Source organism: Sebastes fasciatus, chromosome 19 (assembly GCF_043250625.1).
Source record: "Sebastes fasciatus isolate fSebFas1 chromosome 19, fSebFas1.pri, whole genome shotgun sequence".
In the NCBI taxonomy this organism is placed as follows: domain Eukaryota; kingdom Metazoa; phylum Chordata; class Actinopteri; order Perciformes; family Sebastidae; genus Sebastes; species Sebastes fasciatus.
Window position 1 is genome coordinate 13,258,398 of NC_133813.1, and position 14,893 is coordinate 13,273,290.

General features: G+C 42.3%; 1 protein-coding gene across 6 annotated transcripts in view; it reads right to left on the reverse strand.

Annotated features, from left to right (window-relative positions):
- Positions 1–1,210: 1,210 nt before the first annotated feature.
- Positions 1,211–14,893, reverse strand: part of ntng2b (netrin g2b) — a 71,604-nt gene continuing 57,921 nt past the window's right edge. For 3 of the 6 annotated variants that reach the window (XM_074618862.1, XM_074618861.1, XM_074618858.1), the window contains 3 exons: positions 6,638–6,805; positions 4,236–4,370; positions 1,211–2,497 (listed from right to left, as the gene is read on the reverse strand). In XM_074618862.1, the coding sequence (XP_074474963.1) occupies positions 2,274–2,497; positions 4,236–4,370; positions 6,638–6,805 (527 nt within the window). In that variant the 3' untranslated portion in view covers positions 1,211–2,273. Of the gene's footprint in view, positions 2,498–4,235; positions 4,371–6,637; positions 6,806–11,286; positions 12,387–12,576; positions 12,697–12,905; positions 13,023–13,120; positions 13,204–14,157; positions 14,254–14,893 lie in introns of those variants that run through there. The other 3 variants (XM_074618856.1, XM_074618859.1, XM_074618860.1) reach the window with 3 other exon arrangements.

Genomic DNA, 14,893 nt, shown 5'->3' on the forward strand with positions numbered 1-14,893 from the left:
GTCTTGTCATTTCTCACAGGCTTAGTCTCTTTTCTTTTATCTTTGATGTACACTGTATCCTGGTGTAACGCTGCATTCACATCTCTTTATCCACTGTGTACCTGGGCTGACTCAGCAATTGAACATTTCTCAGCGAAATTATGTTATAGTTTTGCTAAGGGAAAAACAAACAAACGTGAAGGACATTTTTGCTAAACACAACCTGTACTGACGATTAGACTGTTGTCAGGCTATTACATAGGTGTTATCAGTTACCCCATACATGTGGGTCATTAGGGGCCTACTACACCCACTTGTAGGTTTTATCATCTCTTCACTTGGTCGATCACCAAAAGAAGGTCTAAAAGAACACGCCAGCGACCTCTAGCGACCTTAGTAATTAAAACACAGGGTTGAAACCAAAAACCTAAACCTAAAGAAGTTGTAGTTTTGTTGCCTAAACGTAAAGAATATGTAGTTTTATTGCCTAAACCTGTTTTTGTTGCCTAAACCTAAAGAAGTTGTAGTTTTATTGCCTAAACCTAAAGAAGTTGTAGTTTTGTTGTTTAAATCTAAAGAAGTTATAGTTTTATTGCCTAAACCTAAAGAAGCCTTTTTGTGTTCGAAATGTGACGTTTTATTCAGCTTTACAACGTGTAAAAACGTGTAAAAACGTGTTGCATTTAAGTTTCACTTTCACTTTTACAACGTGGTAGGCATAGTAGGCCCCTAATGACCCACATCTATGGTGCTTACAGCAACTGATAACGCCTATTTAATGGCCTGATAACTGACGAATCGGGTGCACCTGTAACTGGAACAACTTTGCAAAGGAGAGTTAGAGATGTGGCCTCAAGGTCAGCCGCTCTGTGTCTCACGACTGTCGTGAATCATTAAATCTCCCCCATTTGTACAATGGAGAATATTTCTAATTAGCCCATCACTTGTTCTGTATCTGCAAGTGACATTTTCAGATATAAAAAGCTCTTTGCAACTTTTATCAGAATAAAATAATTTATATTCTCTTGACAGAAAAAGCAGTTCTTTGTGATTGTCAGACAGACTGCTGGAATAGTCTGTTTGTAATTATGAGCATTCAATACCATGTCCAAAGTGAATGAAATAGATCAAATAGATTACTTTTTTTTTCATCCCACTGGAAAAAAAGAAGATGTTAACAGCATATAATCACGGACATTTGATTGAATGAAAAAAAGTACAAGCAAGAAGGCAAATAACAGTCATATTTACTGCAAGGTTTACACTCAGTGTAATAAAATGCTCATTTGGAATACTTGTAAATGTAATTTTTTATAATTTATTGTAACTCCAAACAAAAATAATTTCTACAAAAAATATTCAAATAATGTCATATAATATTGATACGTGGTCGATATCTTTTCTCTCTCTTTTTAGACTTCTGATAAGTTCAATTCTGTTAAATTCTGCTTCCTGAATACTGTGTGAAGATTAAATCTCGCTAAGTGTGGCAACAATCACTCATTCCTATAACAACCATAATAGTGACTAAATTTTTTAATAATTCGTAACCCCCTGGATATTATATGATCTGTATAATCTCAGCGACTGTTAGTGGGCACATTAGATACAATGACTGAAGATATAATTTTTAAAAAAAGAATGCAGCAGAAATAGAATAAATGTAAAATCAAGTATCATCTTTTGAAATGAAACCTGGTTAATATACTATGTAGGCCTCAGCAGCAGGATCAAATGGGCACCTCGCCTCCCGACTCGTCCGTCGTGTCGAGTCTGACCAGAAGCACGTTGGCCGTCAGTCAAACGGAGGTGAGATCCTCAACTCAACCAAGAAAAAAGAAAAAAAGAAAAAGGTCCTTGTGGGTACAACAGCCATTCCCTTTGAAGTGAAACAGTGGTGATTTAAGTGTTTAGTTTATGCTTTTTGGTTTGATGCACATTGCTCCAGCTCAGGAATAAAGGGAACAGTGGTTGGTATGATTATTTCCCCCCTTCGTCTGCATCTTTTTTCTCTGAGGTCGCTCCCCTTTTTTCCTCTGTTTGTCCTTCTCACACCTGAGCACACACTCAGTATCATAACAGTCCTGTGAGGTGTGTGTGTGTGTGTGTATATGTGTGTTTGAAAGGGGCTAGTCAGTGTTGTGTGAGTGTGTGCGCTTTCGCAAGTGCTGCAGTGTGTGTGTTCATCGGGTCCACGACTGAGGCGGCCCTAACCCACTGTGGGTCACGCCTCGCCTCGCGTACACACACATATACACACACTCTCCTCAGTCTGAGGTTTTTTTTATCGTGGCTCAGTGGGGAGTTAACGTGGCCAGCAGGTGGGCTAGCAGAGTGCAGAGCAGCAGGGTGGCCGTGGTAAGGTGCAGGGAAGAGGCGGCGTTGCAGTCCTTGCCCGCCTCGCAGCGGGAGTGTTGGCACAGCACCCCTTTAAACTCTGGAGGGCAGATGCACTTCTGGCTCTGGTAGCACGTTCCTCCGTTCTGACACAGGAGCATCTCCTCGTCGCAGACGTTAACTGTGAGCGGAGACGAAGGCAGACAGACAGAGAAGCAGAGGAAATGCAGAGGTAAGGAGAATGAGAGTTGGGGAATAAAGAGGGCACGGCAAAGTGACGGAGTGACAGGCAGTAAAAGGATAGTGGGGGAGTAAAAGAGCACAAAGACGAAAGAAAGATGTACGGCGAGGAGAAAGACAGGTGAGGGAAAATAAGGAGGGGCAATGTTAGGAAAAGCATGATGGGAAATAGAGATGCAGGGGGAGGTGAAGAATTCAGGGCAGAAAGAACAAAGTAGAAAGAAAGCAGGAGGAAGGAAAGAGGCAAGATAAATTCTCCAGTCTTTGCCTCAGGGACAACAACAGGTAACACCTGCCTTTTTCTGTTTTTGCAGTTCTTTTCTCTGTTTTTCTTGAGCCTGCATTTTCTCAGGGTCAAGTTAAAATCATTGTCTCAAACCCAGCAGAAATACACTGCATGGGTGATATTTATTAAGTAATGATCGGAGGAGCAAATAACATTGTTAAAATGCTATAAAATTAGGGCTGTCAATCGATTCAAATATTTAATCACTATTAATCGCATGATTGTCCATAGTTAATTGTGATTAATCGCACATTTTTTTATCTGTTTAAAATGTACCTTAAAGGGAGATTTGTCAAGTATTTAACACTCTTATCAACATAGGAGTGGACAAATATGCTCGCTTTATGCAAATGTATGTATATATTTATTATTGGAAATTAATTAACAACACAAAACAATGACAAATATTGTCCAGAAACCCTCACAGGTACTGCAGTTAGCATAAAAAATATGCTCAAATCATAACATGGCAAACTGCAGCCCAACAGCTGTCAACAGCTGTTAGTGTGTCAGTGTGCTGACTTGACTATGACTTTCCCATAGAACCCATTTTCATTCACATATCTGGAGGTCAGAGGTCAAGGGACCCCTTTCAAAAATGGCCATGCCAGTGTTTCCTCAACAAAATTTAATTTATTGGTTGGTACCAATGGATTCCTTAGGTTTTCTAGTTTCATATGATACTGTATCAGAATCTTCACTCTAGCTTTAAAACTGAGCCCGCTACAACCTAAAAATCACAAGTTGCGTTAATGTGTTAAAGAAATTAGTGCCATTTAAAACAAATTTGTTAACACGTTATTATCGCGTTAGCTTTGACAGCCCTATATAAAATGCATTAGGAAAAGCCCAGAAGTAGTTGTACTGCTCAAGATACTTGACCTAAAAATGTACTGAGAGAAAATAGAGAGGATCAGGCTTCCATGACAGAAAGTAATTACATGAGCTAACATGTTTTATTACACCAAAGATAATTGGCTCTGTTGCATAGGAGTATTTGGAGTAAGATGTCAAATGTAAAACATACTATTTACGACAATATGCCCCATATTGTAAGAAATAAACCCACAGGCTGTGCAGGTTTAATATGTATGTGTGTGTGTGTATGTGTGTGTGTGGAGGGTCTATGTGAGACTGAGGCCTCACTAGATGGTAGATGGTAGAGGAAGGCCATTCCCTGTAATGGGGTTAAAGAGTGACAGGGTCATCAATTAGAGGAGCAGCTGATGCTGCTAATGAGCTACATGATCTATTCCCCCGGGAGTAAAGAAAACATCGGGAGATGCACACGCTAGCTACAGTAAGTGGCACACTCGCAAAGGTCCTGGAAGGCTACAACATGTGTTCATCACTGGATTTTTCAGAAATCAAAAATCGTCCTCCTTATACTCACGGTAACAGCCTTGTTTCCAGTAGTATCCAAACAGACAGTCGTCACACTTGGCCCCCGTGGCTCCATCTTTACACTGGCAGAAGCCTGTGCCGTTACACCGGTCATGAACAGAACCCATCTGGTTGCAGTTGCACTCTGAAAAGAAGAGAGGAAAAAGAGAGACAGAGAGAGAGGCATTTAGAATAGGGATTTGACCTAGAGTTGAATTAAGTTCAGCCCAAAATTTGCGCATTTGTATGCAGACCACAGATTTGTCTTTTGGTATTGATGCCTTTTCAGAGCTGCAGTGCTGTGTAAGGTGGGGTTTCTTCAAAGACGTCCCAATATGCTGCAGAGATTCAGACCTGAAATTACAGCCCTTTTCAGCCAGAATTATTTTGTGTTTTGCCAACCATGCACCAGAAAATTCAGATGCAATGTGTGTTTATTTTTATATATAGAACTCACACAGATAATGTGATACATATCTGGAATGAAAAGTAGTGCGGTTTAATAAATCACATTGCATTTTGCATGTGGCCGACTGTTGCGTCACCTCACATCGCCTTTGTCGTGGCCGACAAGTTGCACTCGAACACACCGCAAAGACTACAGCCGACGGCCAGTTAGCACGTACGTCCTGCGTTCATCATTCAAAAAGGGAAACCGGCCACTATCGGAGCCCAGTTCTGCCGATAACGATAGTTTGTAGAACGTCCTGTTGGTGCCGATTAATCCAAACCAATTAATCTATCTACCTCTAATATTTATTATCAGAAACACCCTGAACTCTCCCTCCCTACCAATCACAACAACTTGTATATTTTTGTCGTATTGAAAGTGCGAACTACTTACTAAGATTAATGTCAGACAGATTTCCCTCTTTCTTTCAAATAATAAATTACCCATATTTCTGCAAGTAATTATCATTACAAAAACATGTTATTTATAGAAGCTGACAGATATCCAGATCAGTGGAAGCAGATCAGAGACGGTAAAAAACTGCAGAGCTGCATATCTGCACTGCATCTGTCAGTCGACTGAACCAGAGTCAGTTCACTTCAACCCACGATCAAATTAACTCATTTATAATAAAATTATAAAATATTCATACAAGCTAATTACACAACCACAGCAATGCGGTTGGTATCCGTGTGTTTGCGGGTCATGTGCATTAATATTAGGATTGTATATGAGCCACTGAGAGCGAATAAGTAGCTGTGTGCAAAATGCATTAGTGTTTGGGATGGCAAGATGTCTTGCTCTGGAGACGCGTGGTGTGAACTGGTTTCTGTTGCCAGTGTGCTGGCAGATGAGCTAATGGGGCCTTATTTGTGCTGACTCCAAAGTCTGTGTGCGCCCCAACCGTCACGAGTTTACCCTCCAACCCCCTGTAGTCCACCTACAGATGCATCCAAAATCAACACCAGATTTTAGCTCCACAGCTATGCAAACTGTGTGGCTTCTTATGAGGACATGGCCTTAATAAGACTGACTCAAATATTATAACAGTTGTATGTTTTTTTAAAAATCATTTTTGCTCGTTATTTTTCTAGATTTGAAATGAAGTGTTGCCTTTCAGCTTAAAGGGTGCTTGAGGGTGTTTGCATGAGTATTAGTCGAACAATGTTGGACTTCTAAACCTTTTTATACATACAGTAGCTCCCTTAGATTAAGGATAATACTGCAGAGCAGTGGAGCCTAAACACGTAAATGTTTTTATGTACAAACAATGGAAAGTTATTGACAGACAGGTGAATACCCTCATCCACCTCCACTGGCTCCCGGTCAAGTCCCGCATCACCTACAAAATCCTCCTCCTCACCTACAAATCCCTCAACGCCCTGGCTCCTCAGTATTTATCTGACCTCCTCCACCCTTACACACAGCCCCGGAACCTTAGATCCTCAGGCACGGGTCAGCTCTCCGTCCCTCACACAAGAATGAGAACTTTTGGGGACAGAGCCTTCAGTGTGACAGCCCCCACACTTTGGAACTCTCTCCCCATAGAGCTCCGCAACGCACCATCTCTGGACACCTTCAAAAGACTCCTCAAAACCCACCTCTTCACCAAGGCCTATGGCCTCTAGCTTCTGTTACATTTGTTGTGTTTATTTATGTCTTTGTTAAGCGTCCTTGGGTTTCATGAAAGGCGCTATATAAATCCAAGCTATTATTATTATTATTATTATTGAAGATCTGGAAGAAGTGGTGATCTTCACTTTAAAAAAAACATCCGAGTAGACACAAACCGTCCCCCTCCACACACTCCACTACCACACTGACACACACGCACACACACAACCCGTCCCTTTCCACACACTCCACTACCACGCTGACAAACACACACACACACACACACACACACACACACACAAACCGTCCCCCTCCACACACTCCCCTTTTTCCCCCTGCAGACTGACCGATGCAGACGCTCTCATCATCCAGTTCGGCAGAGGCGTTGCGGAAGTATCCCAGTCTGCAGTGTTGGCAGTTCTGGCCCCTGGTGTTGTGCTTGCAGCTGACGCATGTGATGATGTTCAGGTAGTCGATGTAGCTGCAGCGGTTGGAGTGGCCGTAGCACTCACAGTCTGAAAGAACAGAGACATGTTTCTTTTACTAGAGGAACGATAGGCAGTCAATACTTTGGATAGGGTAGTATCTTTTTTAAGCATTCTCGTGGGATTCTTCAGGGACAGTGGGAAATGATAAACGACTTGCACTAACAGATATGTCTGATGGTTTTAGTTTGAGACGTCAGCGAACAAATGAATGACTCTGAGTGTGTTTTATGACTTGCCTTTCTGACTCTATATTGGTTCAATAAAGACAGACCACTCCCTCTCCATTACTACACTCACAGGTTTGCTGAGTCTGCTTCACTGGGCTACACTGATTACTGATGGGAATTCCACTATCTTGTGAGTGTTTGTGTGTGTGTGTGTGTGTGTGTGTGTGTGTGTGTGTGTGTGTGTGTGTGTGTGTGTGTGTGTGTGTGTGCATGCTTGTTTGTGTATACTGTGTGAGTACAGGCATGTTAATTGTGTCTGGGAATTTAATTGCATTACCAGTTGAGTAGATTATAAGCTACAGAATCATAACCAAGGGAGTTTGAGGTGAGTGATACTGTACAGTAGGTGTTTTCCGGCTGCACCTGACACCACGAAATCGGTCCGACACCACTTAACCTCATAGAAAACCTCCACCGCCTTTCCTCTCTTTTTCACTGTTTGTTCGTCATTTCCACAGTCTTAAATTCTCTTTCATAAAGCGCCGCACAATCAGAGCTCTTAATTAAATTTTCCCTTTGTAATTCATGAATTATCCGAGAGGATTTGATTGCAGGTTTTTACTCCACATGCTCGTACGCTTGATAAATTAAGACTTCTTCCATATTTCACACCCTCAAACCAAAGCTAAAAAAAAAAAAAGACGCTGTGGAGAATGGTGTAAGACCTTTTTGTATAATTTTTCCTAAGAGGGAGAAATGAAAGCCTGATATCATTTACCGTAGGATCTGCATTGTGCAGAGGGTTGCAGCATGTGTTGCTCTACATTTTCTCTACGATTATCTTGGCTGAGGACGGTACCTAATTAAGGTTTTATTAAGCTTTAGAAGTTGCCTGCAATAGTGTGCTGCAAGGCATCACTGTCCTCTAAAGAGGCGTTTACCAGGCATGTTTATGCAAATACACATTTAAATGCACATTAAAAAGTCGGAGTTTAGCTGTTTAATCAGCCGTCACATTATTATTTTATTATTGTTTGGTTGATGATACCAGCTGAAATATTAATGAGCTGGTTTAAAAGGAAGCCAGCGAGAGCAGCGCCATAAAGTGCCTCTCTCAGCACTGAGGAAACCATGCTAGCAGTGGGGGAAGAACTGCCTAATTAAATATAAATGGCCAATTACTCCACAGACTAGAGAGGCGATGGGACATTGTTCCACAAATTAACGTTACGAGTCAAGATGGTGCTTTATTGGTGTTTATCAATTGTGAATTGTTAACTGTGAAAGACGGTTCAAATTGAGCGAAAGTAAGAGAGGTGCCTGCATCAAAGAGTCTCTGAGGTTGAAGGAATAATGGTACATTTTGCTAACAAGCATCCTTTCAAAAAAATCAATAAACAGGAATGTCAATGTCTGCAATTGTCTGATGGTTTAATATGAATTTAAATTCTCAAGACTTACCTTGATCATGCACATAAAGCAACCAAGAGGGAGTTGCATGGGGAAAGAATGAGCAAAATGAAACACATAAAACATGCAATGAAAGGAATTTTTCCACAGGTTTTCTGCTTGAAAGACAGCATCCACACTTAAGTCAAAAGACAGGAAGAGTTAACAATCCACTGATCAGAACCAAAGAATCCAGAGGACTTAACCAAGCTCGAGTCTCCAGTCTGTATCTTCAGACCAGGTGCTGCTCTTACCTCTGAAATCATCGTGTATGATCCCAAACAACTGTCTGGCCTGGGGCTCTCCTGAGATCAAGAGTTTCAGAAGCCCTTGAGGGATGAAGGAATCTTTGTTTAAGATTGATCTCAGCATCATTCACTCTGCTACAGTCATCTACGGCACTAACTATACCTTCACACAGCTGGGGCAGGTATAGGTGAGCATCAGTACTACAGAGAGGTTTTATGGATTAGGCGGCTGGGATTCCCACTAGAGTCTACCTTAAGGAAGGGGATTGCTTTGTTCTATAAAGCTGAAATAATCTTCACCTAGTGCAGTGTTTCTTAACTGGTTGGATGGAACCCAAAAGTCTTCCTCAAGATTTTTTGCAAGAGTCTGTGTGCAAGGAAGGAACTACTGTAGTGCTGCACATGACTCAAATATGGTTTGACAGGTTAATATTTGACTTTTTTTAATATCTGGGGTGTACTACTGGAAACTGACGTGGCTTGTTTTTAAAGCAAATCATTTTCAAAACAGTCCAAAAAGATTAACTTGAAAGTTCATTCTTGACCTTGGAAACTCACCACAGTGGATCTTGTGGTGAGATAGCTGTTCTGGAGCTTTTGATCATACATGGTGTGATATGATCGTTTGTGTCCAGATTGTTTTGCCATCTGCTGTTTCCAAAGCCAAAAATGACCTCCCAATCTGGAAATGGAAATTGCCACATCTACACTTCCATGACAACTGGGCAAACTTCATCTGTTGAAGAAAAACTGTTGTGGGAAACGTTCGGGATGGTTTTGTCTTGAAGATACTCCAAGTGGGTAATTCTTATTATTTTCCCTGAAAAATCATACAGACCTATTAAACTTTGCAGCCTCAGGTGAAGAAGATGAATAAAAAATGTCATTTTGAACATTAAACCAAGAAAATGATGATCAACCGTGGGCTCAAATGATTCAAATCACCACATTTAATGGAGCTATAAATGCAATACTGTGTCACCTATTAACCTCATCATGATAGACTTTGGGTCCCAATGAGCAACCAGTTATGAATCACTGTGCTACTACAACTCATCTTCAAATTCTACCTTTCCGTTTCTCTCTTGCTCTCTCGTCTCTGTCTTCATCCTCTTTCCCAAAGGTGTATTTCGGGGAGTCTCTCTCATGTGCGTGTCCATGAGTTTCTTGTACGTGGCCATGAGTCTGATGTCCCTGGCCGTGAGTCTCTTTTGTGTGGCCATGAGTATCTTGTACATGGCCATGAGTCTGATGTCCCTGGCCGTGAGTCTCTTTTGTGTGGCCATGAGTATCTTGTACATGGCCATGAGTCTGATGTCCCTGGCCATGAGTCTCTTGTACATGGCCATGAGTCTGATGTCCCTGGCCATGAGTCTCTTTTGTGTGGCCATGAGTATCTTGTACGTGGCCATGAGTCTGATGTCCCAGGCCATGAGTATCTTGTACGTGGCCATGAGTCTCTTGTACGTGGCCATGAGTCTCTTGTGCGTGGCCATGAGTCTCTTGTACGTGGCCATGAGTCTCTTGTGCGTGGCCATGAGTCTCTTGTACGTGGCCATGAGTCTTTTGTACATGGCCATGTCTTTCTTGTGCATGGCCATGAGTCTCTTGTATTTGGCCATGAATCTTTTGTACGTGGCCATGAGTCTCTTGTGCGTGGCCATGAGTCTTTTGTACGTGGCCATGAGTCTCTTGTGCATGGCCATGAGTCTCATCAACGTGGCCATGAGTCTTTTGTGTGTGGCCATGAGTCTCTTGTGCTTGGCCATGAGTCTTTTGTACGTGGCCATGAGTCTCATCTATGTGGCCATGAGTCTTTTGTGTGTGGCCATGAGTTTCTTTTATGTGGCCATGAGTCCCTTGTGCATGGCCATGAACCTCATCAACGTGGCCATGAGTCTTTTGTACGTGGCCAAGAGTCTCTTGCACGTGGCCATGAGTCTCTTGTGCATGGCCATGAGCTTCCCGTATCAGGCCATGAGTCTTTTGTGCATGGCCATGAGTCTCTTGTACGTGGCCATGAGTCTCTTGTACGTGGCCATGAGTCTCTTGTGCATGGCCATGAGTCTCTTGTGCGTGGCCATGAGTCTCTTGTACGTGGCCATGAGTCTCTTGTGCATGGCCATGAGTCTCTTGTGCGTGGCCATGAGTCTCTTGTGCGTGGCCATGAGTCTCTTGTGTGTGGCCATGAGTCTCTTGTGCGTGGCCATGAGTCTCTTGTGCGTGGCCATGAGTCTCTTGTACGTGGCCATGAGTCTCATCAATGTATCCATGAGTCTCTTTTATGTGGCCATGAGTCTCTTGTACGTGTCCATGAGTCTTTTGTCCTTGGCCATGAGTCTCTTGTGCGTGGCCATGAGTCTCTTGTGCGTGGCCATGAGTCTCATCAACGTGTCCATGAGTCTCTTTTATGTGGCCATGAGTCTCTTGTACATGGCCATGAGTCTTTTGTACGTGGCCATGAGTCTCATGTGCGTGTCCATGAGTCTCTTGTACGTGGCCATGAGTCTCTTGTACGTGGCCATGAGTCTCTTGTACGTGGCCATGAGTCTGATGTCCCTGGCTATGAGTTTCTTGTACCTGGCCATGAGTCTCTTGTACGTGGCCATGAGTCTGATGTCCCTGGCCATGAATCTGATGTCCGTGTCCCTCAGATGTGTGGGAAACTGAAACACCACAATTGTAATTGAAATAACAAGCAAAAACATCCTATGAGGTAAAATGTTATTTGCTGTCTTTTTGCAACCTAAACAACCAATAAAGCATATCAATCTTTTAAACATATTACTCTTGTCTTTCTCTTTTCTTTCAATCACTCAATACCAAATTTAGATTTAGCAGTATAACTTGAGATCACTGTTATCATGTCACTGAAGAGACATACGAAAGTAATACCTTCCCCGTGTCCAGATGAGGTTGTTTTGTGGCCATGAGTCTCTTGTGCGTGGCCATGAGTCTCTTGTACGTGGTCATGAGTTTCTTGTACGTGGCCATGAGTCTCTTGTGCGTGGCCATGAGTCTCTAGTGTGTGGCCATGAGTCTCTTGTGTGTGGCCATGAGTCTCTGGTGCATGGCCATGAGTTTGATGTCCCTGACCATGAGTCTCTTGTGCGTGGCCATGAGTTTGATGTCCCTGGCCATGAGTCTCTTGTACATGGCCATGAGTCTCTTGTACGTGGCCATGAGTCTCTTGTACGTGGCCATGAGTCTCTGGTGCATGGTCATGAGTTTGATGTCCCTGACCATGAGTCTCTTGTACATGGCCATGAGTCTCTTGTACGTGGCCATGAGTCTCTTGTACGTGGCCATGAGTCTCTGGTGCATGGTCATGAGTTTGATGTCCCTGACCATGAGTCTCTTGTGCGTGGCCATGAGTTTGATGTCCCTGGCCATGAGTCTCTTGTACGTGGCCATGAGTCTCTTGTACGTGGCCATGAGTCTCTTGTATGTTGCCATGAGTCTTTTGTACGTGGCCATGAGTCTCTTGTACGTGGCCATGAGTCTCTTGTACATGGCCATGAGTCTGATGCCCCTGGCTATGAGTCTCTGGTACATGGCCATGATTCTCTTGTGTTTGGCTATGAGTCTCTTGTACATGGCCATGATTCTCTTGTGTTTGGCTATGAGTCTCTGGTACATGGCCATGATTCTCTTGTGTTTGGCTATGAGTCTCTGGTACATGGCCATGAGTCTCTTGTACGTGGCCATGAGTCTCATGTACGTGCTCCTCGGACTTGTGGGGGACTGAAACACCACAATATTCATTAACATAACAACAAGAAAACATGTTGATACATTTCTGCTGTTTCCCTGTTTCCAGGGCTAGGTTTAGCTTGTGAGGAAAGTTTATCTACTGCATATTTGCTGCACCACAAGTAAACTACAGTATGTAAATCTTGGAGAACTTTGCCTCCACTTCATATAAAAGAAATACCTTTCCTTTCAGCATTTATTTTGTTATGCTCCTCATGCTTCTTTTCCTCCCCGTGCCCAGATGAAGTTGTTGTTTTGTGGCCATGAGTCTCGTGAACGTTTCCCTCAGACTTGTGGGAGACTGAAACACCGCAATTGTCATTGAAATAACAAACAGAAATTTACATATATATCTGCTGCCTCCAATTTTTTTAGGGGACCATGTTTTGCTGTGAGTTGCCAAGTTACATTTTTCTACGGTACATCTGCGCAAAAGGTAAACCACAGTAAATAAATCTACATATGCTGTAGTAGATTTATACTTTTTGCCTTTACATATAGAAGATATACCTGTCTCCTCAGTTTTTCTTTCTTTCTCCTCCTCTCTTTTCTCCCCGTGTCCAGATGAGGTTGTGGTTGTTTTGTGGCCATGACTCTCATGAACGTGTTCCTCAGACTTGTGCGGGACTGACACACCACAATCATAATTAACACAGTTTCACAGATATGAGACAGTTTTGCATATTTCTACCACTACAGTTAGCTACAACCACTACAGTACATACAAAAGAGATACCTTCCCCGTGTCCAGATGAGGTTGTTTTGTGGCCATGAGTCTCATGTACATGTCCTTCAGACTTGTGGGAGACTGAAACAAAAAATATACATATATTTCTACTGTTTCTATTTTCTTTAGGGGACCATGTTTTGTAGGGCTGGCATGATTCACCTATCTTGCGATTCGATACTACCACGATACTGATTCGATAATTGCGATTTTTAAGTATTGTGATCCAATATTACGATTTATTGCAACTTTGGATTTAAAATGTGAGGGTGCAGGTTCTATCCATGCCGACCCTCCGCCCTTTTGTACTTTCTCGTTGCTTCCGGCTGCGGTTTGTTTTGGTTGATGGATACGGAACGGATATGACGTCACGTTACTCAGACTACAACAATAAAAGCAGTAACTTCCTTCTACCTCCACATAGACTCAAATGAAGCAAATATATCAATTCTGAAATTAAAAAATCAATTCCAAAATCGCAAAGAAAATTGCGATACATTGGTTTTGTTGTAAGTTTAACTCGTGGTGGAAGTTTATCTACCATTGCTACCACTACATACATAAGATATACCTTTCCTTTCAGCATTACTTTCCTCCCCGTGTTCAGATGAGGTTGCTGTTTTGTGGCCATGAGTCTCAAGTACGTGCTCCTCAGACTTGTGGGGGTCTGAAACACCACAATCATCATTGAGATAACAAGCAAAAACATCCAGTGGTATACATTTTATATGCTCTTTTCTCAGCAACTCGCCCTGAACAATAAATCAATTCTGTATCCATTTCTACTTCATCCTGCTGTCAGGCAGATAAAAATATGACACCACTATTGGTGCCAAAATTATGATTTAGCTCTTTTGCTTATGTTGAGTGACAGACTATCATGTCAGTGACTTTTCCATTTTTAGGGTCCCAGTATTCACTGAGCTGTCAAGCTTAACTCACAATAAAAGTATATCTACTGCATATTTACTGCGCCAGACTACAGTATATAAATCTACAAGAACATCGCCACTACTACATATAAAATAATAATACCTGTCTTTTCAGTTATTCTTTCTTTCTCTTCCCCGTGCTCAGATGAGGTTTTGTGGCCATGACTCTCATGTACGTGTCCGTCAGAATTGTGGGAGACTGACAAACCACAATCGTTATTAACACAACAAGAACAGACATCATTTACATGCTCTTTCCTAAGCAACCCCGAACAATGAGAACTGTATAATTAGGCTGATACTGCAGTGGGTAAAGATTTCTGATATCGTCTGCCTCTCTCTCTCTCCCTTCCCGTCTTCCTCCGAGACCTTGTTTTCCTTTTCTCTTCCTTTCTCTCTCTGTCAGATAGTGGATTGCCCCATCAGGGGCCTCAGCCCTGGGCTTGGGGGAAAAAGCTGTGAGAGTCAGGGAGGCTTGAGAAACTCCTTCATCACTACACTTTCACTCTGGGTGTGAAAGAAATGACATGCACTTCCTTTTATCTGAATGTCATGAAATTTTCTGACAAGTACTTGTTCTCTTGTTCTAACTCTCCACATGTGCTCGTTTCTTTGTTCCCTTCCATAATAAAAAAAGATCTGTTCTGCTGTTATTTCTGCTCCCGTATATTTAATATGAATATTCATAGGATGCTATATACTGTACTGTCTTCTTATGGGTGGACCTCCTTATGTTGAGATTTAATCTGTGGTGCACTCACACGAAAAATCTCAAATCAAGACCAGAGACAACCTAGCACACGCATCCCGGTTTTACTGCATTTTTAATCATCGCTTGC